The 27,277-nt window shown below is 35.0% G+C and overlaps 1 protein-coding gene across 1 annotated transcript in view; it reads right to left on the bottom strand.

Annotated features, from left to right (window-relative positions):
* LOC125061745 overlaps positions 1-22,137 on the bottom strand; it is a 102,756-nt gene extending 80,619 nt beyond the window's left edge. The window contains exon 1 of the mRNA XM_047667328.1: positions 21,034-22,137. Within this exon, the coding sequence (XP_047523284.1) occupies positions 21,034-21,900 (867 nt within the window). The 5' untranslated portion in view covers positions 21,901-22,137. The remainder of the gene's footprint in view (positions 1-21,033) is intronic.
* Between the last annotated feature and the right edge of the window lie 5,140 nt (positions 22,138-27,277).

Below are 27,277 nucleotides of genomic sequence, written 5' to 3'. Positions count from 1 at the left end.
AATGTATCTATATAGTATATAATGTAACATTATATATACATACAGATAAATGTTGCCAGCATTAGGGGCACACTGCCACAGGGACCAAACTTTTTAAATTTGTTTTAATATTTATCAATTATTCAAAATCAAAATTAATTTTACAAAAAACATTTAAGATTCCCAAAAAACGTGATCAGATTGTTAGAGATCTAAGTAATTTTCCTAATGATGGCAAATATTGTGCGCCGGCGCAGTGATGTAACCCCAAGGTCGCGCAGTGTCATTGCGACCGGTTTGTTTTTGCGTTTCAATTATTTCGATATTAAAAGTTTCTCTTGGTTTTTTATTTCCGCTGATTGTTATTTTAATTTAAATTAGCCATTGTTTAAGATAATTAATTATAAATGTTTCACAGTAGTGGGTTTGAAACCTGGCTATTAACAGTTCGATGTAGTCGTTATTGTGGACAAAGCCCAGACTATGAGTTGCTGGCGACCTAAATTTATTATATAAATTAAAGGGGGGGCAAACAGGGAGGAGGCTCATATTATGATGTTAAGTGATACCCATAGACCAAATTGCTAGATACCTTGCAAGTTGCCGGCCTTTTAAGAATTAATACGCTATTTTAAAAGGCTCTCATTGGTGAATTGGTTCGGAAATATTTAGTGGGCAGCTGGTTTCACATAGAGGTGGTGCGCGGCAAAATTTGCCTTAAGAACTCAGTTATGGAACGGCGAACGTCGAGGTGATACGAATTTCGTATTATCTTTTGACATCCCATGATTAAACTAAAGCCAGTTAAAATATAAAGTATTCATAGCAACATATTTAAACCTATATATATAAGGCACTGAACTTACTAAAAATTAAAACGTAGTTAGAACCGAAATATTTGTTTCAGGATTAAAGTTTTATCTGTGTATATGATGGATATATTACATAATTAATTATCAGTATTTTTAATTACATTCTTGTCCGCTTGGTGGCGCCAGTTTAGCCGCCAAGTCGCTGATTCCTAATACTTTTATTATTATTTTATTCATTTATTGTTTGATGGATATATTTAGTGATGGATGTTTCCTAGTGACTTTAGCGTGCGGCTCTCATACCTGAGGTCGGAGGTTCGATCTCCGGCTGTGCACCTATGGACTATGTACGCATTTAACATTCGCTCAAACGGTCAAAAGTCAAAATCATTTATTCATATAGGTAACATAATGTAGGTACGTCAAAATATCTATATGAAATGCTTGTAATTTAACATTTACTGCCAGTTGTCAAATCAAGGGCGTAGAACGGAAGAGAAGATGGCAATAAACTATGAAGGAAAAAATGCTTTAGACGCAAAAAGTCGACGGCGTGTGTACACAAGAGGCTGATCTACTTGCGTATTAGATTGATGAACATGAAACAGATACAGAAATCTGAAGCCCAGACTTAAAAATGTTGGACCCAACTCGCCTATAAAAAGACGACCATGGAACATATATATAGATTTAATACAAAGACAAAGGGGTTCGTGTATGTGTTGTTTTATGTCCTATTGGGCGGAATTGACAAATGCGGGATTATTTGCTGTTTGGGCTTGGTATGGCGTCATTGTGGGGACGAAGCGTGTCCAAGGTCATGTCATGCATGAATAGTTCCAGGAAAGTCGTTGATTTCTAATCTTTACAATTGTACGGTTTAGATTTGTTACATATACAATGTTAACTCTTTATAACGTCATCCGTTATAACAAAAACTCTCTATTACGTACAAATATTTACATTTGTTTGGTTTAACTCAAAACCCATACATTGTTTCACTCTCTATAACGAAGAAATATCTTCAATATTAAGTTTTAATATAAGAAGACCAAATTATTAAGTGTAAAAATATCTGAAATGAATGGTTATTAACATTATTATAATATGAATAAATGCAATTTTGATTTATGATTCACGCTTGAATATACAGTGTAGTCTTTATAACGGGACATTTCTATTCGTTATAGAGAGTTTTTAGTTATAACCAATGACGTTATAAAGAATTTACACGTTCATGTTCCCGGACTCCGGAGGTAGGTATTCTGGCGGATCTCGTTTGAGAAGAAAAATTAAAATAGAGCCGCCTACGCCCATTTTGTGCCTTCAAACATTGCGTAAGTGACCAATAAATGCCAATAAAACTTACACCATTATTTCCAATTATCCTATTATGGGTATACTGTACTAGGGTTGCCATGAAACGAAATTATATAATTTTTATGGCAAGTTTAAAGTTGTTTATTGATTTAATTCTTCGAGATCGATGTCTGGTTGTATAGTTGTGAATTGTGATTGCAACAATTTCTCCGAAACCGTCTTGTGTCCTAAGTAATGTTTTTAAATGTTTATTGACTGTCATTGAAGCATTGAACAGGTGAAAAGCTGGACTTGTGTTTACTTTAATTGTAGGCATGGTCACAGAGCTGGTGACCATGCCGTTCTTGTGCATGTTCAGAGAAGAGTTTTGGTCGGTTCTTGAAATTATAATCTAAAATATTCTGTGTATAGAACCTATGTTCTTAAATATAAATCAGTGGCGCTACAATCTTTTTAGGTCTGGGCCGCAAATTTCTGTAATATGATCATTTGTCAATTTAACAGGCAAGTTGGTGACCAGCCTCTTGTGCCTGACAGACGCCGACGACTTTTTTCATCTAAAGCAAGCCGGTTTTCTCACGATGTTTTATTTCCTTCACCGTTTGAGCGAATGTTAAATGCGCACATAGACAGAAATTTCATTGGTGCAAAGGTGATCGAACCTACAACCAGGCATAAGAGTCGCACGCTGAAGCCACTAGGCCAACACTGCTCTATAGTCTATTAAAATCTTAATAAAATCTCTTTATTATTTATAATTTCTTGTGTGTAAAATTAATTAATTTTAACGTAACATTTCATGTCGATTTATTGAAATTATTTCTGAATACTCTCCACTCGTATTCGCCATTAATTACATAAAACACATTAGAAACATCATAATATACATAACGACTTAACATAATTTGTAACTATGATGTAATATCTGTTATGTAGTTTGTGATTACCATGTAATTACGTTAAAATGCAAAATTTTGAGAATGTATGAACCATTTTCACGAATTCTTTCAACAGTTTATACAGACTCTCGATAATTTGAAACTCAAGGAAGCAGAAAAATATCAAATTAACAAGAATTTATAACAAACGTTTAAGTAACCAGGGGAGGGATAGTTTTTGTAAATTTCACGGTTATTTAAATGATCCTAATCCTTGGGATTGATTTGCTCTACTTCAAACTAAATAAAAAAAACAACTAAAAACCTCCTAGGGCAGAAGACCTCCTAAGAAGCTTACTTATCGCTTTCGAGCGATCTCTTCCGGGCAACCGATGTGACGAAAAAAATTAAATAAGGTGAGTGCAACTACATTTAGGGAGCGTTCAAGTATTACGTAACGAGTTTTGGGAGGGGGGAGGGGGGCTTGGTCCTTTTGTAAAACGTTACGATGCGGGGCGGGGATTGAATTACGCGTTATTGTTAATATTATTTTCGACTTACACCACATAATAGTAACTAAAGAGTCACTAGGTGGTCACGAAACGTTTTACTATACTCGAGTACAGTACGAGTTGGGTACTGAAAAACGTTACGGCGAGTTACATGAGGGGGGGGGGGGGTCAATTATCTCCAAAAATTGCGTTACGTAATACTTGAACGCTCCCTAAGACATATACAAAACAAATGAAACAAAGCAAAGCAATTAAAACATATGTTTTAATTGTTTACATATGTAAACGTGAGGAAAACGGAATTAGACCCAAAAATCTTCAAACCTCATTAGGATAAAGGGCTTTAAAGCTCAACTATGACATTCTGTGTGAAATTAATAGTTATAGCCCACGTATTAAAGATCAGCAGTTAATAAGATATGCGGTGAGAGGCACGAGGGCGGATGTTGGCGCAAGGCCGGTTGCACAATGCAACTCACACAGCTAAGTCTTAATATTTAAAGCCTTTCTTTACATATAGTCTATGAAAAAAAAAATGTGTGCGTGTACTAGGTGTACACACGTAAGAAGTGAAACTTCTTTATGACCTTATTTTTCGAAAAATGAACTACTATAATATGCAACTTTACAGAAATTGGTTAAATAAAGTTAAATTAGATAAAGTTTAACAAAAGGCTTTTATTATCATAGACATGAATACAAATACAATTATTTCATTTTAACTTATTACTGTACTACTATGCAGTACTAAGATTATTACAGAATTTCATTAATTGTAGTAGAATTATTTATTACTATCATTGTTATCGTTATTATATATTTTTGTTACTAATGGCTTCGAATCTCTTCGGATCAACCGTGGTAGGGATAAGAAAAAGATGGCGCGTAACCGAAAAATGTGACAAATGTGTGTAAATTTTTTTCCAACGCCGATAAAGAAGTTTGACTTCAAAAAGCAACATGGCGCGTAACCTGCTACAAAATTTCTCCCATACGTCGATAAAGAAGTTTCACTTCAAAAGATGGCACGTAACGGAAAAATGTGACGCGTAACGAAAAAATGTTACACTAAATTTTTTTCCAACCCCGATACAGAAGTTTTACTTCAAGCAAAAGAAAATATTTTTCGGTATTCAACAATAATGGTGAACAAATTTTTTAAATTGCTTCATTAGTAGCACGATGTTCTAAAGCCTTTTTCGGTAAATAGGCTTTTAGATGCCAAAATATTTTTTGTGTCAGGGACTTTTTGGTAGATTTTGATGCCTTCTATATAAACAAAACACTTTGCTCTATTGTCAATAGTTTAGATATATCTTTATTGGTCCTTCTCACACCTTGGGTTGCATCGTAATTTCAAACAAAACCGTAACTTTTTATACGCTTTATATTAGCTTCACCTGTATGTATGTATGTATGTAACCGACTCCTTCGGACTCGATTTTGACCCACTTTTAACGGACAGATTTAATTCAAACTTTGCGCACCTGTCAAAGATCGATGACAATGCAATACCTAATCGGAAAAAAAACTGAAAAAATTAACTAAAAAATAAGTAATAGTTAAAAAAAACTAAAAAACACGCTTTTAAAGCACATCAAACTAAAAAGTGAAAAATAATTCCTAATTTAGGCTGAAAATGGTAATGAACAAAAAATACTGGTATTATTGTGAAAAAGCGTGGGTTGCTCGATAGACGAAAAATATGGCACAGAGCGCCATTGATGTGCTTTAAAAGCGTGTTTTTTAGTTTTTTTTAACTATTACTTATTTTTTATTTGGAACTATTCTATACTCTATGTTCATCAGAAATAACGTGGTGTTCTAATGGTGAAAGAATTTTTCAAATCAATCCTGTATTTCGAAGCTTATTCAACGTAATCAAATCTTTTCTCTTCATAATATTAGTGTAGATTAGGAAGATGACGCGCGCTTTGGAATATTATTAATTTATTAATAAATTGTCTTAAAGCTCGCAAGCTCTTCATAATATTAGTAACGATTTATGCGTGGTTTTAACTAAGGTCCAACGGTATTTGTGATGTAAATATTCAAAATATTGTCCAAGGAATGTCACAATACACAATTGTAGTCAATGTTATTCATGACACATTCCATCACATGACATTGCATGCAGTGGAAATATAACATAATTAAAATGGGAAAAGACCCGTTTTTCTCCCCTCCAATATTTTTTTCATTTTTAAAGGAACATCTGCGTTCAAAATTGTTGCAAAAAATGCCGATAGCGGCTGTCCCACAAATTATTAATCTTTTTTCCAGATCAGGTCAGGTTTTTATTAATAATGAAATAATAATTAATTAAAACCAGACCAATTAGCTTATCCTAATTATGAAAAAAAATCGCGACAATGTGTAATTTTTCGGAGGGTCACACTGAGGTGATCCATTAATGACGTCCATAAGTGTACAGTGCCTATATTTATTTATAAAAAATTGCCATCACTTGGCATATCGATACATTGAACAAGAAAATGAGCAAGCAACAAAAAGGCTAAAGAAAAATCGATAGTTGTAATAAAATCAGACATAAGTCTATCTCTTTTCATCCTAATGCAAACACAATTTGTCAGAAAGAGACGAAAGAGTACTTCTGTTAAAAGAGTGCATTTAGTTAATATGAATATGGTTATGCTATGACAGCACATAAATGTTTAATAGGAAATACATAAATACTAAATATAGTATCTTAATATCAAGAAATAAATAGGAAATAATTTATGGCAATACTTCTAATAGAATTACAGATTATATCCTATTTAGAATATATTGATGTTCAAAGTTATAGACATATAAATTATATGTATCATTTGTATTTATTGGTCTACCATGAAAATTTCAAGTATTTGTTAATATTTTATTTATTTATAATGATGGGTATGAAGATTCTATCGGCTATTTTTGAAGTTATATTTCTTTAGGCGCGTTATGAAAAATTGATGAGAGTGAAATTTTACGATGCGCACCGTGACACAAAATTAACAGAATGAAGTTGCCCACGGAAGATGCTACAGCATTGGACATAATTTAAAAACAACATTCGATTAATAATAGAATTACACTTAATGTAAGAGAATAATAATAAATATTTATTTATTTAATTTTTCAATTGTAAAATGAACTTTATTGACTATAATGACTCCTTTTCCAGTCTTTGATTATTTAATTGTAATTAATTATTTGCATGCAATCAAAAACTATTTTTAATAATGCCAAAGTAGTTTAACTTCTTACGCGCGTACATAAGTACACGCACCCTTTTTATATCTATGTACCAATTTATATTTGTGCATATTTGCACTTTTACTTTTTAATTTATTAATTAATATTACTCTTAAAAGCCGGGACTCAAGCCAGTAATAGTGCCCATAGGGAAGCCATATAATTTAAAAATATTTACTATATTTTTAACACTTAAAACTATATTTTATCTTTTTTAATTAATGTTAACAAAGTAGCTGGTGTTATGCAAACGGGTATAATTACCAAGTGTAATTATCATTAATGGTTTAACTGAATTTTAAATGAGCATCTTAATTTATACATAACAGTGTCTGATAGGAGGATTTTGTGTCGATTGAGTAATCACAAACTAAATTAATAGAATTTAAGATCAAACTGTACATGATAAATAGAAAATATTAATATGTATTTATAAAATAAAATAAATGTAACATTTATTCTTATTTTTATATATACATTATTATTTAAAAAAATAAATTAAAAACGCCTTTTTATTTCTTGAAAAAGAACAAAGTAAACCTAAAAACCTATTATAATATTTTTTAAGGAAAAAATAAAAAAAATATTCTGTACTAATTTGTATCTATTTCCTAATATCTTTGCAAGAACCCTTCCACAGGTGACCTTCTCCAAGGATCTCCAGGTATCTCGTCTTGGGTGAGTTGCTTCCAGCTCGATCCAGGCGTTTCAGTAATATCATCCGCCCATTTCCTGAGCGGTCTTCCTCAGATTCGTTTCCCAATAGGGCCTCTCCACCGGGCCCTTAGGCTGAATTTAGTGTCACGCCGACCGCACGCGCACCGTCGGCGCTGATGGTCGAGATATATGAACTTCTAGGAAGCGTTTTTGAATGACGCGTAGCTATCAGCGCTGACGATCGCTAGAGCGCCTCTGCTTTCAGTGAGCGTTGTAGTGTCGAACGGACATCGTCAGCGTGTACAGTCATGGCAAATCGCGAAGTGGATACAGGTCGAGTAAGGCGGTCAGTACGATACTAAAACGAACCACGCTGAGCGTCAGCGCTGACGAACTACGCGCTGATCTATGAGCGCTGACGGTGAGCGTGAGACTAAATTCAGCCTTATGGTCCATCGATCCTCAGACAGTCTTGCGACATGCCCTGCCCATCTCCATTAGTATCTTATAGTTTAGGGTATCAGTACCTTTAGTAACGCTGCTAATCCTTGTGTCTTATTTAATTAATTTTTCTAATGTTCTCTTTGACAAGTCCTGATTTTTCTTTTTAACTTCTCTGTCTCCAAGTCTGGCAAGCATATGTTAGACATGGCAAGAGACAGTTTGACATGGCTTTGGTTTTAAGTATTACTGGCATAGCTTTTAAAATTTTCCGTTTGATTATTATTTACCTTGCATTTATTTAATTTACTATCTTTTTCATGATAAACAATTTGAGAATTGTGTTTTATTGCTTGGTGTTTGGGTGCATTTTACAGTGCTTGAATTCATTTTTAGATAAAAATGCCAGACCCAATATTGTATGAATATGAATGGCATGGGCAATTAATAGTCAATTGAATTTTTACATATATTTAGCCCGACTGTTTGCGTTCCTTGATATGTGTAGATGAAAATATAATAAAGACTTTATTTCCAATCAGCTATTTATCATATATTATTAGACATCGTTTTTTTACCTTCCCCTCGGTACTATCCATATGTTGTATGTGTTGTCTACTACTAACTACTACTTACTAACCCAACCATTGCCACTTCAGTTTAAGAGCGGCCAACCCTACTATCTTTTCATACAAACGCCCGTACGTGATTATGGCGTTGTAACAGATATTTCTTTGAAACTTTTGAACTAATAGGCATCTTGTGCACTATATCTAGGTTTCTATAAAAAAGCGAAATCAAAATTTTAAGAAACAAATTCAGTAAAAACCTCCAAAAATCAGCCTTTTTGCACAAATTTTATATGAAGTTTGGGCGTTTATATACTCATTCATTCTAACCGGAAAGAAATATTTGCATAGAAACCTTGCACATGTAATGGAGTTTCTAAATGTAAAACTTTTTTTCATAATCTTGTAAGGCTTACGAAAAAACACGTATTTCTTGGAACAAGTTATATGAAATGTCCGCACACTATTTTTCTTTCAATGTTATCGCGTTCTCACTTGCTTGTTCGCCATTTTTGTGAATGGCTCGCTATCTATCTATGCTATCTCTTTTCGCTTTACCTCTTGTTCTGACATTGCGCTGGATGAAACAACAAGCTTTTTGGCCATGCTCGCGTCGGACGGGGAAAGGCGCTCTTAAGGGCAAATAGGGCATCTATAACTCTTGTTTTCGTATTATTTTCTCTTGCGTTGTGGGCATAGACAGCGGGTAATACATTTTGCACCTGCTCCTACGCCGCATAAATAAAAACGATTAATCTAAAAACGTAACTTGCGTTCGAGTGCGATGAGGAAATACATACAATGAAGCGTGGGCGTCACGGTCAGCTGGGCCTGATCGCCCACAGATGCAATTTTAAGTCATGGTCTTATGACGACAATACATGAAACGTTGAATAGATGGGAAGTTGTGTCATGTCAAACTAAACAGCTGGATTGAAAAGAGATCTGGGTACAATTTAAGAAAAGAGCGTACCAAGTCTTAAAAGGCCGGCAACGCACTCGCGAGCCCTCTGGCATTGAGTGTCCATGGGCGGTGGTATTATTTAATATCAGGTGAGCCTCCTGCCCGTTTGACCCTTGATCTAAATAAAAAAGGAGACCTTTCTTTGGACTCCGGTAATTCATAACCAATCGGTGACATACAATGTCTCGAATTTAGGCATACTTAGGGTGAGATTTACAAACGGGTCAGGTCCTTAACTATATATTACGCTCCTCCAATAGATGCTTATTGGAAATCCATCTCACAGCTCATTCTTCTTAGGCAATTTAAGGAATAGGCTGCCCGACTCCAAATGATTGGCTACCTCCTTTTAAAATTCTTGTCCAAAAACATTTCTTAACCATATCCTATCCTGCTCAATTCGGACTTTTGTAATTCTTATATTCCTTATTCTTTTGTATTGCATCGCAATTCATGAATCCGTGTAAATCAGTTTAGTTTGTTTTATTAATATTTTTGATACAGGTTCCATAATTTTATTTTATAAGATTTGCACTTTATCCATCATATTTCTTTTTAAGTTTTTTTACCTAACTATGGTTGCTTGGAAAAGATCGCCTGATAGCGATAAGGCCGCCCGTAGCATTCCTTATAATTTTGATGTATTATGTTATTTTTGTATAAACGTAAAGAAGTGTGAATAAATAAATAAGTAGAAAATAATTAATAATTTACGTTAATTAATATATTTCTTCTTTGCAATTGCTACTGATGACGGAACAATGGCTGCAGCGTCTTATGAAGTGTCAAATAAAAAAAAATCAGTGGGGCTAAAACTTGTAGGTCTGGCCCTCAGATTTCTATATCTGTTTCATGATCATGACGACTTATTGGGTCTAAGGCAAGCCGGTTTCCTCACGACGTTTTCCTTCGTACGATGGAATTTTAAATGCACATAGAAAGTTGTGTGCACTGTGCGCAGCCGGGCATCGAACCTACGACATCAGGGATGGGAGCCGCATGCTGTAGCCACTAGGCCAACACTGCTGTTCATTTAAAACATTCGGTTAATCTACGAAGTAATTTAAAATTTTGTGATTGAATGATAAAAGATTTCGTTCGCATAACGTCTCTTTTCGCACATATACATTTAACCTCACCATTCAATGACACAGTTTCACACGGTAAGGAAAGTACCATTAAAATTAATTCAGTACAACGCGTATTTGAGACCTTAAGATAATATTGCCACGCTTTTTTTTCAAAGATAAACTCAAACTCAAAATAACTTTAGTCATATAGGTAAACAAGTACACTTATGAACGTCAGACAGGACGATAAATTAATTCTTAATTTACATTTACTACCAGTCAATAATAATAATAATTTATTTGCAAGAATATGGTACAAAAATCTTATGGTTGTACGATCTAAACTCCGCATATTCTGCCACATATAATAGCGTGCAAATTTATCTTACATAATTAAAAATTAGAATTTTACGTAGAAGTTATTACATTACAATCAAACCTTATGTGATTTTATAATCACATTATTTATTCTTTATATCCGCACAATCACCATATATAAATAGGCATGCAAATGTCATAAATTTTTTGCAATAAAAACATTAACATAATGTCATAATAAGAAGGGCGTAGAGCGGGCAAGAAGAACTGGCAAGAAACTCTCCGCCACTCTTTTTGATCGCTAAGTTTAGAGTCATAGAAATTGTTTGGACTGGAGAAAATCATAAGGATTGGGATCATTTAATTTACAAAAGGAAACAAACAATACTAATTATTCAATACATTAAACTAAGTGGTAACTAAATCGGCTGTGTTGTGTGATGGTGTAAAAGTACGTGAAGTATATAAATAAAGATATTTTGAGTTTGAGTTTAATTTTTTGAACCTTTTTGTAGTAGATGTAGGAGTACGAAATAAATAAATTAACTTAAATATTCAGTATTTAACGAAGCTCATTAGGCTTAAACGCCGTCAGCTGATGTTTATTTACTAATTAACTTGATGAAGCATTCTCAAAGTCAAAAGCTAAATACATAAGGAAGAAACTCTAGCAACTATAAAAATAAATTAGTTGCTTTAGTGCGCTAACAGGTTAGCACTATAGATACAGCATACAAAAATACATACAACCCTTAATCATCATCTCTCTACAATCAATCCCTATTTTTTATTTGTTAAGTAAAATCTTATAACTTGAACTCTGAGGTTTATATAGAGAAAAATCACAGAAAACCCTAAAAAGTTTTCATTCCGGAAAACCGAACAGTCTCTGGGGTAGCATAGCAAAATGTTCCATGTTGGAATGTACTAAAAAGGTAGGATAAGTAAAATCACATTAAGGAGAAACGAAGTTCGCGGGGGAAGCAAGAAAATGTATCAACCAATCAACGATATTATTTCGGCAAATGCCTTTCACTTTCACTGACTTTAGATTTACATAACACGCAAACGATTACATTTGATTATGATCTATTGGGATTTCCTGAGATGGAATTGAAGAATGGAAGGACTGTCCACTAACTGGCTGGCAAGGTATGGGTAACAGAATTTCTCTGTCCCGTCGTCATAGTGGGTATGGGAGCGTTCATTACGTCACGCAATTTTTGGAGACTCCCCCCTACCATGTAACGCGCCGTAACGTTCTTCTGTACCCAATAGAAAAACGTTTCGTGACCACCCAGTGACTCTTTGTACCTAAAAGTTACCATTATGTGGTGTAAAGTACTGGAAAGTCGAAATTATAATTAATAATATTTACAATAACGCGTAATTCAATCCCCACTCCGCATCCCCCCCCCCCCAATTCGTTACATATAGTCCGAGAGAGTCGGAGATCCAACCTACGACCTCAGGGATGAGGGTTGCACGCTAAAGCCCTAGGAGTACCCTGATGTCTCCCTAGACTAAGTTCAGGGGCTCCAATATCTACTAAAACAATGTAACATGTTATTGAATAAAGAAATTCTGAAATATAATCCATAGGGAAAGAAGTATGGTCCCAAATGACATGTTCAGTTCTCTTGAATAAGCGCCCAAATATTGCGATGATGAGGAAGAATGAGAAAAACTAAAAATTTCAAATAGCGAAAAAAATAGGCCTACTTCAAATAGAAGTTTCAAAAAGAAAATTGTACACCCTGATTGCATTTCCAGAAGTAGGAAAAACTTTATAATCAATATTCTAGAACATGGCTCTATACCAGTGTTGCCCACGCCCCACAGGGGGGCAATTTGATTGATAAGTCTATTCGAAAATTGATTAAAATTATTTGGAGTTAGATTTGAAGTTTTTCATTATGTTTTTAAAGGAAAAATATGATAGGTATCATTTAAGTTTGATTAAAAGATATGTATGTTAGACCAGTGTCGATAATTTTTGAAACCTAAAAAAATAATAGTAGGATGAAACCTATTAGTAAGTTATTACCAAATTTCGTGGGAAAATAATAAATTTTGTAAAAGATAAAAATTAAAAACCAAAAACTTGGTTTTTTGAATTTTTCTCATAAATTTTGAGGTTATGTACTTATGTGAAAAATGTGTAAATACAAAAGTTTGAGATCTTTTTATTACCTACAACTTTGCCATTTGACTTTTTTCCATAGGACTTTTAGTTTTGCCGGAAATCGAGATAAACCGTTATTTACCCTTAAAACTCCCCCTCCTGCCCCTTCCCGACCTCAGATCGCCCGTAATTTATTTTTCCTTTAATTTTTATAATATTCTCCTCCCTTTCCAATAGGTTTCATCCTTCTATTATTTTTTCACTTTTTATTTTTTTTAAAGGCTATCTGCACTGGTCTATGTTGAATAGGAGGGGCACAAAAAAGGTTGTGAGACACTGCTTTATACCATAGGTTACTTCTAAATACTGGATTTACAAACTACATAATAGTTTCCCTATATCGCGTGCCCGACCTTGTGTTGGAGCAACTTATCGTTCCGCCTTTGAACACGAACAAAACGATTCGTCATTTGTCTTGTCTTATAAGCGACATCAAATACCTAAAACACCTAGCAAGTCTACATCCCGCCAAGAAAGACTGAACCCGGCTGGAATGACGCCGTGGAGCTCCAAGTGCCCGATTGGAAAACGCTGTCTAGTAGGACAGGGATAACTTAAAAATAGTTCTAATTATATTCTTACTAGCCGTTTCCCGCCCGCTTTGCTGGGCGAATTAAAATAGGAAATAAATAAAATTTTATTTTTCATTATTATTATTTTTTCATATTTTTTTATTCTTCTTTTTAACATCCCGCTAAGAAAATTGAAAATTTTCGAAAATCTAGTTTTTAACAGATGTTGACGTTTTGTGGTTCTAGTAAGCCTCCCCGAATGTTTCCGCGGTGAAGTCCGTATGGATAAATTTTCATAAAAGTATAACAGCAATAAAAAAATGAAGGAACGTTGGAATTTAATAAATAATAGCCATAAACCATCTAGGAAAAATCGCATCGAATGGCAGTAGTTTCATGTCGATACGATCAGTGGTTTAGGCGTGAAGAAGCCTCAAACGAAGACCATTTTTCTTATATATATTTATAGATAATAAATTTGTTTTGTTATCTTTGAAGTGTTGTGAATATGTGTGTAATGGTGAAAGTGGTAAATAACAAAACAGATTTTTATTTATCTAACTTTAGTGACGTTGTGGTTTATGACATTTTCCTTTGAATAATTGAAATTTAGAGGGAGGGTAAAACTTGCTGAGTTTCTTGTCCGTTCTTCTCAGAACGAGGCCTCCTGGTAGTTTTGCGAACGGATGGCGTAGTCTTGCTCGTTTTTGACATTCATAAGCATGCCCTAAGACGGACCTAAATTGAATAAATGTATTTTGATTGATTGTTTGACTAACAAAAACATATTGCGTCTCACATCTAGAAAACTTGCCCTTCCTTGTTCCTACCAGTCTCGTAATGGTGTTTCACGTTCTAACGTTTCAACTATGCAAACTCAGTTTTGTATCACGTCCGGACATACAACGACCACTAAACCTTGACTTGTTTAAGCTATCGCGGAATTTTAAAAGGAGTATTAAGAATATCCACAGCGCTTGCCTTCATGAGCACACCCCACACTTCCTCACGTACATACTCTCACTTTTACACCATCACACAACACAGCCGAATTTGGTATTACTTTAAAGTATTGCATTGCATTTAAATGCAATACATTTTTTCCTTTCGTAAATGTTAAAATTTTGAACCTTTTTATATATAAGTATTACATCTTTGGCTATATGTATAGTATATTTTCTCACAGTGGTTGCCTGGAAGAGATCGCTCGAAACGATAAGGCCGTCGCGTCAGTTGCCTTTCCTTCCTGCTTCCTACTTATATTTTGTTAAATTTTTATATCATAAAGCAACAACGCGTAAATAAAATAAAATATATTTGTTTTATATAATTTATGATAGCTGTAGGATTACGAAATAAATATAAAATTAATTTTAAATCCAAAATAATCAGTTTAAAAAATAATATACAGGATTACAACATATCTTGTTTAAATGTAAAGTGTGTCAACGCTGAATTCAATTTATTGTTGAAAATAATATTAATGATTAAAGGGGAATAATTTTAGTTTACACGTATACTTAATGTAGCTTGGCCGGATCTTGTGTGTGAAAGTTGCGTGTGCACTTTCGTAGCGAAAAACAAAAGACTGCGTCTGCGCATAACAACTATACTTGTCGGAAACAATATGTACATATTTAAATATAACTTCTATATAAACTCGAATTTGTTACATTATTTATGAATACTGAAAAACAAGATTTCCTTATTATTTACATATAAGGATATATAAATAAATGTCCGGCTCGAAGGACCAAAATGTACGGTTTCTGGGTTAGGGGGATGTTATTAAATATGTAATTATTAATCATTATGCGCGTTCTTGAATGCTATCAAATGAAATTCTTATAGTGTAGAAGAAAGTTACGCAGTAACTAGACGATTTAGGTAATCGCCACGCTTATCAAAGAAAACCTGAGTGAGCAAGACGTCCTTGGCACGTACAAAGCCTATGAGGCATAGATACTCCAACCACCCGTCCAGTAACGAAATCGGGTACTAACTCAGTTACCTATTTGAACTTAAGGACCTATCAGGTCGCCAAACTCCAAAAAAGTACATTGTTTCTTTCTATTTTTCGCCATCGCTTCTTGAAATAGGGCGAATGAAAAAAATATATGGTGGAGTTGAGTAGGTTATGTATCCATTTTGAAAGATCGATACACGATCGATAACTTGGATTAATAGAAAAAAAATCCAAACATAGCCAGTTTTTGACATTTTAACAATATAAAACATGATTTTGAAATTTACACGATATATTTTATCGCAAGCCAAGTAATCCATTTCAGAAAAAAATTGATAAAATTACATTAATTTAATGTTTTACATAACTTATTGTAATTACTGCTCAGTGCTCCAGCTCTCCACTGCGCCCCGCAGTCCACGCCGAGACACTGACACAGCAATTCGTACTGGGATAGGGCCTTAAAGAGTAGATTTGGTTTTCGGGTTTTGTAAGTGAGTTAAAATTCTATTTTACGTCAGCCAGGAAGTCTTGGTCAATAGGTCGCGTAATGCGGAAACAGAACAATTAAAAGAATTGCGGACATTGGGACACTTTCGTAACAAAACAGTGCATGAGAAGTAATTGTGTTAGTCACGCATATGTTGAGAAATATAGCGATGTAGGTATTTTGTTCTCCATCCACTGCTGTTTGGAAGCATTACCCACTATTTTACACGCTTTATATTAGCTTCACCTGTATGTATGTATGTAACCGACTCCTTCGGACTCGATTTTGACCCACTTTAAACGTACAGATTTTATTCAAATTTTGCGCACCTGTCAAAGATCGATGACAATGCAATAATCCGAAAAAAAATATAAAAAAATTAACTAAAAAATAAATAATAATAGTTAAAAAAAACTAGAACACACGCTTTTAAAGCACATCAAACTAAAAAGTGAAAAATGGTTGCTCTATAGACGAAAAATATGGCACAGAGCGCCCCACGCTTTTTCACAATATATAATTTTCAGCCTAAATTAGGAATTATTTTTCACTTTTTAGTTTGATGTGCTTTAAAAGCGTGTGTTCTACTTTTTTAACTATTATTTATTTGAAGTGAAACTTCTTTAGGCACATGAGGGTAACATTTTCACGGATCGTCATGAAGATGTGCAACGTTTTTGTCGAAAGGGAGAGAGAGACTATATATTCTCTAAGCCTATGTGACCCTGTATAGCGACCTAGTTCAATTTCTGAGATTTGATGAACGTCAGTAGGTACAGATGCATCAATCCGCCCTGGCCGACAGCCAAATTGTATATTTGGATCGCTATTTTTTGCTTGTGAGGTGAACAATCTTTCCAGACCACTTTGCTTTAAGATATGTACTGTAGTCAAAGTTCGATCTGTTCCTGGATTTTATACAACGAGGGAGACTATATTAGTTGGACCTATTTATTAGAAGTAGTCTATCAATAAAAACTTTTTTAATTCATGTGTTCTTTATTCTTTTGTATTGCATTGTAATTCGTGTTCCGTGCGATTAGTTTTTTATAAATTTGTAGTTATACTTCTTTTGGCGCGTTAGGGAAAAATAATAAGAGTAAATTTTTAAGTCACAAGTCACAAAAAATGGACACCCTGAAGTTAGCAACATTTTAGTTTTGTTTTTATTTAGTTTTTTTATACAACTTGATGCTTGATGAATTGATGCTGTATTTGTACGATATTTAGACAATGTTTCTACAAGAATATTTGTATCATACTTTAGCTATCATAAGCACGAAGCTCACAAGTAACTTACATATCTACTGAACTCCAACCAATGGATTAAATAGTAAATATCAAATGTATAACTTGCTTTAATTATGTAGAAATATTTTTTTGTGATATTAAAATAAACTTTATTTTTTTAAATTAAGTGGTAATTGTATAATTTTTCAGTGTCACTTTAATTTGATTTGCATTGATTTTATTGTAGTATTCCTTTTTCAAATGTTTTCTTTACTTGGGTTGCCTGGGAGAGGCTGCTTATAGCGATGAGGCCGCCCGTTGCTTTCCTAATGATGCATGTTATTTTTTAATCAACGAAATTTAAATACATAAATTAATTATCTATTAACCATAATTGTTCAATAAATTCCATGGTTTCTGTTTTTTATACAACAGGGGTCCAACAGGCAGTACCTCACCAGCCCTGCGATTCTGTAACTCACTTTTCAAACTCACACAGCGGTTTTCGCATCGGCGCTCGCTCTCAAATCAGTCGTGAAGCAGTCATTTTATGATTTGGCATTCTGAAAAGGTGGGAGCTTGTTGTTTATTGTATATGTGAGTTACAGAATCGCAGGGCTGATGTTAAATGTACAGTGGCAGGTGTGCGTTGACGGCTTTTTATGAATATAAGCTGTTCTGATACGCATGGATTTCGATCTAAGTCATGTCGATTTGTCAACGTATCAGCGACTAAAGAAATACAGTCGAAACCGTTTACGACGACATCGTTTAGAACAACATACCGGTTATATTGACCAAAATCAATGGTCCCGGCTGAATTCTATGTATTAGGTACTTAATAACAACGTCATCGGCTATTACTATCGGTTTTTACGACCAAATATGAATAGTCCCTTCGATGTCGTTATAACAGATTTTGACTGTATGCCTTTTGGTAGCGTTCAAGTATTACGTCACGCAATTTTTGGAGATTGTTGACCACCCCCCCCATTTAACGCGCCGTAACGTTTTTCTGTGCCCCAGTAGAGTACTTTACCCAAGTATAGTAAACGTTTCGTGACCACTTAGCGACTCTTTATACCTAAAAGTTACCATTAAAGTGTAAAAGTACTGGAAAGTCGAAAATAATATTAACAATAACGACTTAATTCAATCCCCGCCCCGCATCGTAACGTTGTACCAAAGGACCCCCCCCCCCCCAAAATTCGTTACGTAATACTTGAAGGCTCCCTAACCCGGACTTCTAGCAATTTTTTCGAGGGTTTTAGTAACTTAAAAGTAGCAGAGTTAACCACTGGGCCAACACCAGCTGAAAATATTTAAAAACCTTTTAAGATTAGGCCTTCGAAAGGCCGCCAACCCACATTTAACATAACAGTATACAAATACGCGTATAGAATTATAAATAACAGGATGTGATTGAAATCGTACGAGTTGCGCATTTAAAGGCTTTCTAATGAAAATATTTATTTCCTTTTACTCTGTGGAGGTTTCACTTATTACAATAAAAAAAAAAAAAAAAAAAATTATATAGACGCTTGATTGCGCGATATCTTCCAGCCTCTTAAGCTGAAGGAAAACCCCGTGAGGAAACTGACGTTAGGCCTAGAACTTACGAGAATGTAAGTGCGTGCTCCTATTTCACCATGCCTCCTGCTGACAGAGGACAAATCTTTGTTTTTAATTAATTTTATTATTATTTATTACTTAAGATGTCATGTGGAACATGGTATAATGGTTTCAGCTCCTTACAAACATTGTGAAACAAAAAACTTGGCGATTATAGAATGGCGGATAGTTTTTTGCCAGTCCTTCTCTTCCGTTCTACGTCCTTAATGGAACTGGCAGTAAATGTAAAATTAGAAGCATTTAATGTGTATTTCTTTTTGACGTTCATAAGTGTACATTGTGTTACCTAAATGAATAAATGATTATACAGTAACAGATACAGAACGTGTCAGGCACAGAAGGCTGATCACCTAGTTGCCTATTAGAAAAAAAAATACTACGAAAAAGATATAGAAATCTGAGGCCCAGACCTCAAAGTGTAGCGCTACTGAATTTTAAGGGGTGTAAGAGAAAATCTCTTAAAAGACAATAATTTTCCTGTTATAGAAACATTTTTCATTGTTAGCGAAACAATGACATATAATAATGTAGAGTAATTTAAATGTAAATAGTTTTTTAATTTTCAAGAAGTTGTGTATGTACATAATAAATTAAAATACATATAAATTGATTTAACATGCAAATTAAATTAAATCTTTACTTAATAGACATATCCTCGTAAGTGAAAATATATCGTTATACAAAATGAGCATCATCGTAAATATTATGTTAAAGTTTTGTTATATTTTTTTGATAACTGTATTGAATTAACCTAAAAAATAATTAATCTATGTTGACATGAAAAAAATAATAATTTATTGAGAAATCTAATACTACTATTGTAAAGAGGAAAACTTTGTAACGAATAAACTCAAAAATTCCTACATAAACCCTTATTAAAAAAGGCATTATTAAAATGTTTAAATTTCAACCGTGCGAGGCCGCTACAGGCCCATATATATATAATAAAACACCACCTACATAAACAAAAACCTATCTGTCTCCTTTCATTATACGTAAATACAATAAGTCAGAAAGAGAGGAATGATCACGTAAAATCGATGATAGACTGACTTTATCAATGATACAGTATAAAACAAAAAGTTACTACTAGTCAAAACTTTTTACCTTTATTGCCATTAAACTATGTTTTTATTAAGTATTAAGTAATATTAACTATTTCAACTTATAATAATATGTTTGTAGTTTTGTACATATCAACGAAATTCGACTTTACAAGTTGTAACTAACTTCAGATATTTTAAGGTTATTATTAAATTACTTACGTCAGTTCTGGGTCGTGACCTCAGAATCTCGCAGAAAAACCGCAATCTATATTTTACGTAAGAGTAATTTCAATAACACGGGTCGAAATTATGATTCATTGACAACTAACATGCCCTTGGTGGCTTAATTTCGCGCTATCAGTACTAAATATAGTTAATGCATTTAATCAGTCGTGTTTTAATATTAAGTTATACACAGTTATATTCTGTCACATAAATTGGGATTAAATCGAATAGTTAATAAATCATGGTCAATGTGAATAAACGTATAAAGGCGCCAAAGTTGACGCTACCACAGATTAGTAATTATTGGAATGTCATTGGCGCGCTTTCTAGCGATAAACTATTATTTCTACTTATCTATTTAAAACTTCAAATACTGTTACGTATCGTGTTCAATATTACTCACAAATATCTAAGTTACATTTATGAGTCAATTGTTAAAAATACGTTTTTTTTTTATATTATAATAATCTAGTGGCGCCCGCCGATCTATGTATTTGTCCAGAGATGTATTTATATTTTATACTTCTATCCATCCTACTAAGACAGCTCTAGCGTATAACAAGATTTCAACAAGGAAGTGACTGGCAAAGTGTCAAAAAATTTGTTGAACTGCGCACACCATATATTAAATACGACAGATGTATTAGACGCGAATATATTGCATCAGTTCATTGTACTCTTTTATCGTTACCAAATAAGAGCTCAATCGTACCACAGTCAATCAAACACTAAACTTAAGGTAATTCTTCGGAAAACTTGTCCAATAAAAACTGACATTATAAAACACATTTTATGAGCTGATGTCACCTTCAGTATCATAATCTCATCTCAGATAAATATAGTGTACAATATGCTCAATGTATTTATTTACATTCAAATGTCCATGTACGTGTCGATGACGACATTACAAACAATGCGGCACACGAATACAAATTCACTTTGCGCAAACTGTAAAAACCGGTTTTCAATATATTAAACACTCACCTGTGCTCTATTGATGACGTCGTGGGGTCCTCGCCAAGTAGTAGCAGCTGGTGACTTTCGCTTTGCAAGTTCTAATGTCGCTTCACTCGGACAGCGCTCAAACATAAGCACTCTCTCTGCTACAGAGCCTCGTGTAAGGAACGGTCGAACTGGCGTCTGACCGGTGGCTGAGCCAGACTCAGCTGCACCAGCGCTGGAGGACCGGCGCGCTCGAGCTTCGAACTTCGACCTCGCCTCCGTCACATGGGAGCCGAGGGAAGCTCGTCGTTCACCACTCGCGCCGGCTACTGGCTTCCTCGCGCCTGTATCTAGTCGATCTTGGTACCGACTCTTTGCGTAATCTACTAGCGATATAGGAGGCACCACATCAGGCCTTTCTGATGGACGCTCTGCAACCACTCCACCGGTACGGAGTGCCCTAAGGAGCCGTTCCTCCTCACGTGCGACTTCCAGCCGCATAGCAGCGTTGTCCCGTCTCCCAATTGCGGGATTAGCACTGCCGTTACGCTCTGGAACTAAATCGGGAGGGAGATTCATCGCTTCCCTCTCAGATTCCGAGTGAATATCTCTGAGTTCAGGTCTCTGATCTCTCCGTAGATCCGGCCGTTGCTCACGAATTTCAGGGCGTTCTCTACGAAATTCAGGGCGCTGTTTTATTTCGGGCTTCGGTTCCGGTTTTGGCTTTGTTCGCAAACTCTCCGTCAGTTTAAGGCCGGGCGTGGGCCTACATGACAATATTTCGGTGGGTGCTAGACCGCGCGCTTTCCACGTTTGATAGATTGCTTCAGCGTGGTCAGATATTTGTTTGGCGATCGCGGCGATGTCTTCCTCGCCGGTGTCGATCTCGCGGCGAGCCGTGGCGGCCATGGCTGGGCCGCCTTTAGCACACGTTCTAATAATATCCCGGGGTATCCATGAACTCACTGTAGGCACGAGCACTGCACTATGGATTGGTACACTGAGATTTCACTGAGATATATGGGAGCGACACAAACAGCTGGTTATCTCGCGTGGACGAGTAAACAAAGGCGATCGCGGTACGTAAAATACGCAGCCGGGCGTAGAGACTAGAAACCGATGGCGGCAACGAGCGCGGACTGCGGCGCGGGCCGCCGCCCGACGGGACGACGGGGCGGGACGTGCCCCCCGCCGCTCCCACACACTCGATACAATTACAGCATTAGGCCTACGCTACATCATCTCAAAAGTGAAATACAACGATCTTTCTCTAATACATAATCTTTATCGTTATATTGTCAATTCATCTAGATAGTAGATAATGTTACTTATATACTATACATATAGCTTTACATATTTATTTTGTCAGAGCTTTCACGTACGCACATAATCTAATAAGATATTTTAATATTATTATGTTAAGTAAATTATGTATATCATGTTTCGGTAATTATATTGACCCAAAAACTTACTGCAGTGAGATTTGCAGATACGATACAATATACTTTTATGGTCTGTTTTTTCTGATTCTGTGATTGTCTGTATAAACTTTGACGTTCTGTGTTTTTAATGTAATATTTTCCCGCCTAGTGTTTTATGTGTATTGTTAGTGAGCGTTATAAATAATTAATAAATTTTAGCATTGTATTGTTATAAAAAAATCGGAGCTGAATTTGGACGAAATTCATCACGAGATTGCACTCCTCAGCAATATTTTTAATGGATGAATTATTTATCTCACTTTTTTTTACTATTTGCCTATTAGACTTCAATAATGAAGTATTTAATTTGTCTCATTTACAGGTAATTATAAAATGAACAGACAGAAACCTGAGACCCAGACTAAACTGAGACTAATTTTCTATTTATTTAATGGTCTCCTAGGGTTGACCGACCGTATTTCATTTAGTTTGGAACTTCTAAGGGGAATTCACGAAAATTCGTGTACACAATACTGTTATACGACCAGTAATTATGTATGTAACCGTGAAGAAGGAGCAGAAGCTACTGGTGGCGGAACGCAAATATTGCGTATCGCAAATATATTATTAGTTCATTATGGGCCTCGGCCATAGATTGCAGCCGTTTGATAACTTTTTAATAGAAATGTAGAAGTAGTAGTCTGTGCCTATCAAATGTAGATTTTTCGGTTTCAAGACACGGTTTCTTTACGATGTTTACCTTTTGGAGTGTGATGATTGGTAAGATGAAACTGATGTTCTAGTTTCTGGTGGATGAGAGTTCCATTAAGCCCTAAGCTAACACTGCTCTCTTGATTAGATTACAAACTCTTTAAAGTGTTCACGTACCAAGTGTATTTGATGGGGATATTTATCTCGAAACGAAGCAACGGCTAGTAGACAAGTATTCTTAGTTTATATTTACAAAAGGAAGTCAACGTCGCATCTGTTTCAAGAATGCGCGTGCGCCGCCATAAATAGATCACGTATTCCCTTTATATTTTTTACTCATTTTGTCAAGTATATATAATTAAACCACTTTTTAGTAGACGTCCTAGCGATTTATTATACCGCTTATAATAAGAGCTAAATGAGTTACATTAAAAATATAATGCAAATGTATGTGTGTTTGCGTACGTATGTGTATATTTATTAATTAAAATTTCATACGTCTGTGTTAGTAAAAAAATAAATCGCAACGAAAATAGATAAATTACCCGTATTACATCGTTTTATTTAAGTATTTATTTCTCTTTTCATCACAGCCTAAACATAATTTGATAGAAAGAGATGAAATACTATACTTCTAGGACTGACATTACTCCGAATGGGTATTTTAGTAAGTGTTATTGGTACTATACTATAAGGCCGATTTACATTATCTTAGTGTTTAGGAGAGTGCTTTAGTACAACTTGAAAGGCAAGTTCTTTAGCGTAGCGTTTACTAAAGCAAGTAGCGTTTACATGTTTCAACTAAAGTACTATCCTAAAGCACTCTCCTAAACACTAATGATAATGTAAATCGGCCAATACTACTAGTAGCCTAGTGGCTTCATCGTGCGACTCTCATGAGGTCGTAGGTTCGATCCCCGGCTGTGCAGCAATGGACTTTCTTTCCATGTGCGCATTTAATATTCGCTCGAACGGTGAAGGAAAACATCGTGAGGAAACCGGCTTAGACAGAAAAAGTCGACGGCGTGCGTCAGGCACAGAAGGCAGATCACCTGCTTGCCTATTAGATTAACAAGTGATCTTGAAACAGATACAGAAATCTGAGGCCCAGACCTAAAAAGGTTGTAGCGCCATTGATTTATTTTTATGTATTGGTACACCATAGTGTTAAGCTTTTGCAATTAAAAGGTCACCAGATGAGGCCCTGGTGAGCCAAAGGCCTACGTGTGGATAGAGTTTCGTGAGAGGTTCCTGTACTCTACAAAATACTTAACTTTTTCATACGTTCATGTGTGTACATTGTGTTATCTATATGTATAAAAAATATAAAACCCTATGGCAGTGTACCTTATAAATGACATTTCCTCACTGTATTGCGATACTTATTCGTTGAGCGAGGAAAGCACCAGCTCTGGGGTCACCGGTACTATCTACCAGGCGCCAATTTAAATCTTTAATTAGCGCCTGTGCCCTTGAACCCCACGGGTCCATCAAAATTGGAGGAAAGACTTATATTTCAGCCGTTTATTTTTTCCGCCTGTTCTGGGGTTGCGCCACCTTTTTTGCTTGTCCGAGATAGTTGAGACGGGGCTTACGTGTCCACACAAGAAGCATCACATACCAATCCCGTCCCATCCTCCAAAGGATCAAAAACATCCCATCTGGCTGCTTCCTATTGACCCTAGCGACCATAGCGGCGCGGCATGGTGAGAAAAACGAACTGCACTCTTTTGGCAATAGAGGCCATAGTGCTCAAATACTTTAATGTCAAAGGGTCTCCTGTTAATTTAGCATTAAAATGGTGAAAGTATTTTTGAATCGAATCGAGATTTTTATATAATTCGATATTTATATATGCCTAGGTGAATGACTGAAGATGTGAAAGTAATTCTTTATTCAAGATTAAACTTACCGAAGATTATACAATGAAAACTATTTTATAGCCAATCGGTTATAGAACACAGTGTAGGATATAAAACATAAAAAAGTAATCTGATTTTTTACGAAACTAAGTTTTTTTTTTAATTATTCTATGTTCAACTTCATTACATTGACAGCTCGTCTGAAAATGCAGGCCGGCTCCATTATTTTTCTTTTTTTTACGCCATTTGCATAAGTTGTCAAAAACTTATCCTATTGCTAGTCTGTGTTGTGTTGATTAAAGATTCGATTGGTTACGTGTATTTGTGTACGTAGAAGTCATATTTCATAGTTAATCTCATGATTAAAAAAGCACCTCAATACAAATGAAATATCATAGAATAACGGTGAATCATGTTTTCACTTTTCTCTCCGTTTTAGCGTTTCGATTTCTACTATGCTTTTGGTGTTTGTAAATAGCGAACGCCGTATTGGGATTAAGCGGCTTAGATTAAAGGCAATTCCTTAATAGGACGCTTACCTATATAAGCCGACGTCAATGTTCTGTAACATCTATTTATTTGCTAGAAACTATGGCGAAACTATGATACATTCTTAAATTCAAACTCAAAATAACTTTATTCATATAGATAAACATGAACACTTATGAACGTCAAAAAAGAAGTTAAATTAATTGTAAATTTACATTTACTACCAGTTCGCAAGTCAAGGGCGTAGAGCGGGCAAGAAGAACTGGCAAGAAACGTTCCGCCACTCTTTTTAATCGCTAAGTATTGAGTCATACAAATTTTTTGAACTGGAGCAAATCAGGATCAAGATCATTTAAGTATTCGTCAAATTTATAAAAAGTTTTATTGAATAATTTAAGCAGTGTTGTCCTAGTGGCTTCAGCGTGCGACTCTCATACCTGAGGTCGTAGGTTCGATCCCCGGCCGTGCACCAATGGACTTTCTTTCTATATGAGCATTTAACATTTGCTCGAACGGTGAAGGAAAATATCGTGAGGAAACCGACATGTCTAACCCAAAAAGTCGTGTGCGTGTGTCAGGCACTGGAGGCTGATCACCTACTTGCCTATTATTAAAAATGATAATGAAACAGATTCAGAAATCTGAGGCCAAGACCTAAAGAGGTTGTAGCGTCACTGATTTATTTTTATTTGTTTTATTGATTAATTTACGTTTAACGAGGGCTTTGAATACATTTAGTGATAATTCTCTAATTTCGCTTGGGAGTTTGTTGTAAAAACGAATACAATTTCCATATAAGGAGTGGTTTATCTTCTAGAGCCTGGTTGGTCGTATACTCAAATTAGTTCTGTTTCGCGTATTACAAAGATGAAAGTCACCATTTGTTTTAAAATCGTTTATATGTACATGTCACCGTAAAATTGTAAAAACCGTTAAATTGTAATCTATCTCGCGAGATTGTAAACTGTCGAAAGATTGTGAACCTCAACGAACTGCTTACAAATTAACGTATTATTATTCGGTAGTTATATGAAATTGTTGGGAAGTAAAATTAATCTGTAATTGACCAAAGAAGTTTGAATGATAACTAAGTGTAGTGTAAGTGTAGTACAATCTACCGAATACCGATAACCGATAACCGATAGATTACAATCTAACGGTTTTTACAATTTTACGTTAACATACATACAACAAGGCTTCAAGAATATATTGACCAGATAGTGTCATAAGAAGCTATAACTTGAATGATATTCTTAAATATTTGTTGGTTTATGGTTTCATTTAGAGGATACTAGCTGACCGGGCAAACGTCGCTTTGCCATTTATATCATTTATAATAAAAAAATAGGGGTTGATCGTAGAGGGGTGAAAATTAGGGGTTGTATGTATTTTTTAATGTTGTATCATAAAAAAATAGAAATTAAAAATTTTGTCTAAAAAATAAAAATTTGGGGGTGGACTACCCCTAACATTTAGGGGTATGAAAAATAGATGTTGGCCGATTCTCATAGATACCGGATAAGCACAAAAAAATTCATCAAAATCGGTCAAGCCGTTTCGGAGGAGTATGGCAACGAAAACTGTGACACGAGAATTTTATATATTAGATTGGACATGGACAAATAATAACATTTTAGATTTTAACTGGTCGCACCACTAAACGATTTTTTTTAAAAGGGAGAAAGGTAGCTACGTTACGTAAGTAATTTATTGAATTCCCATTTATATCAGAAGTCAACCTCGATTAAACTGTTAAAGTGCTGTGTTGTATGCATTTAGAATGTCAAGGGGGTGCAGTCGACG

Source organism: Pieris napi, chromosome 24, assembly GCF_905475465.1.
Source record: "Pieris napi chromosome 24, ilPieNapi1.2, whole genome shotgun sequence".
In the NCBI taxonomy this organism is placed as follows: Eukaryota; Metazoa; Arthropoda; class Insecta; order Lepidoptera; family Pieridae; genus Pieris; species Pieris napi.
This window is presented reverse-complemented; position numbering and strand designations above follow the sequence as displayed.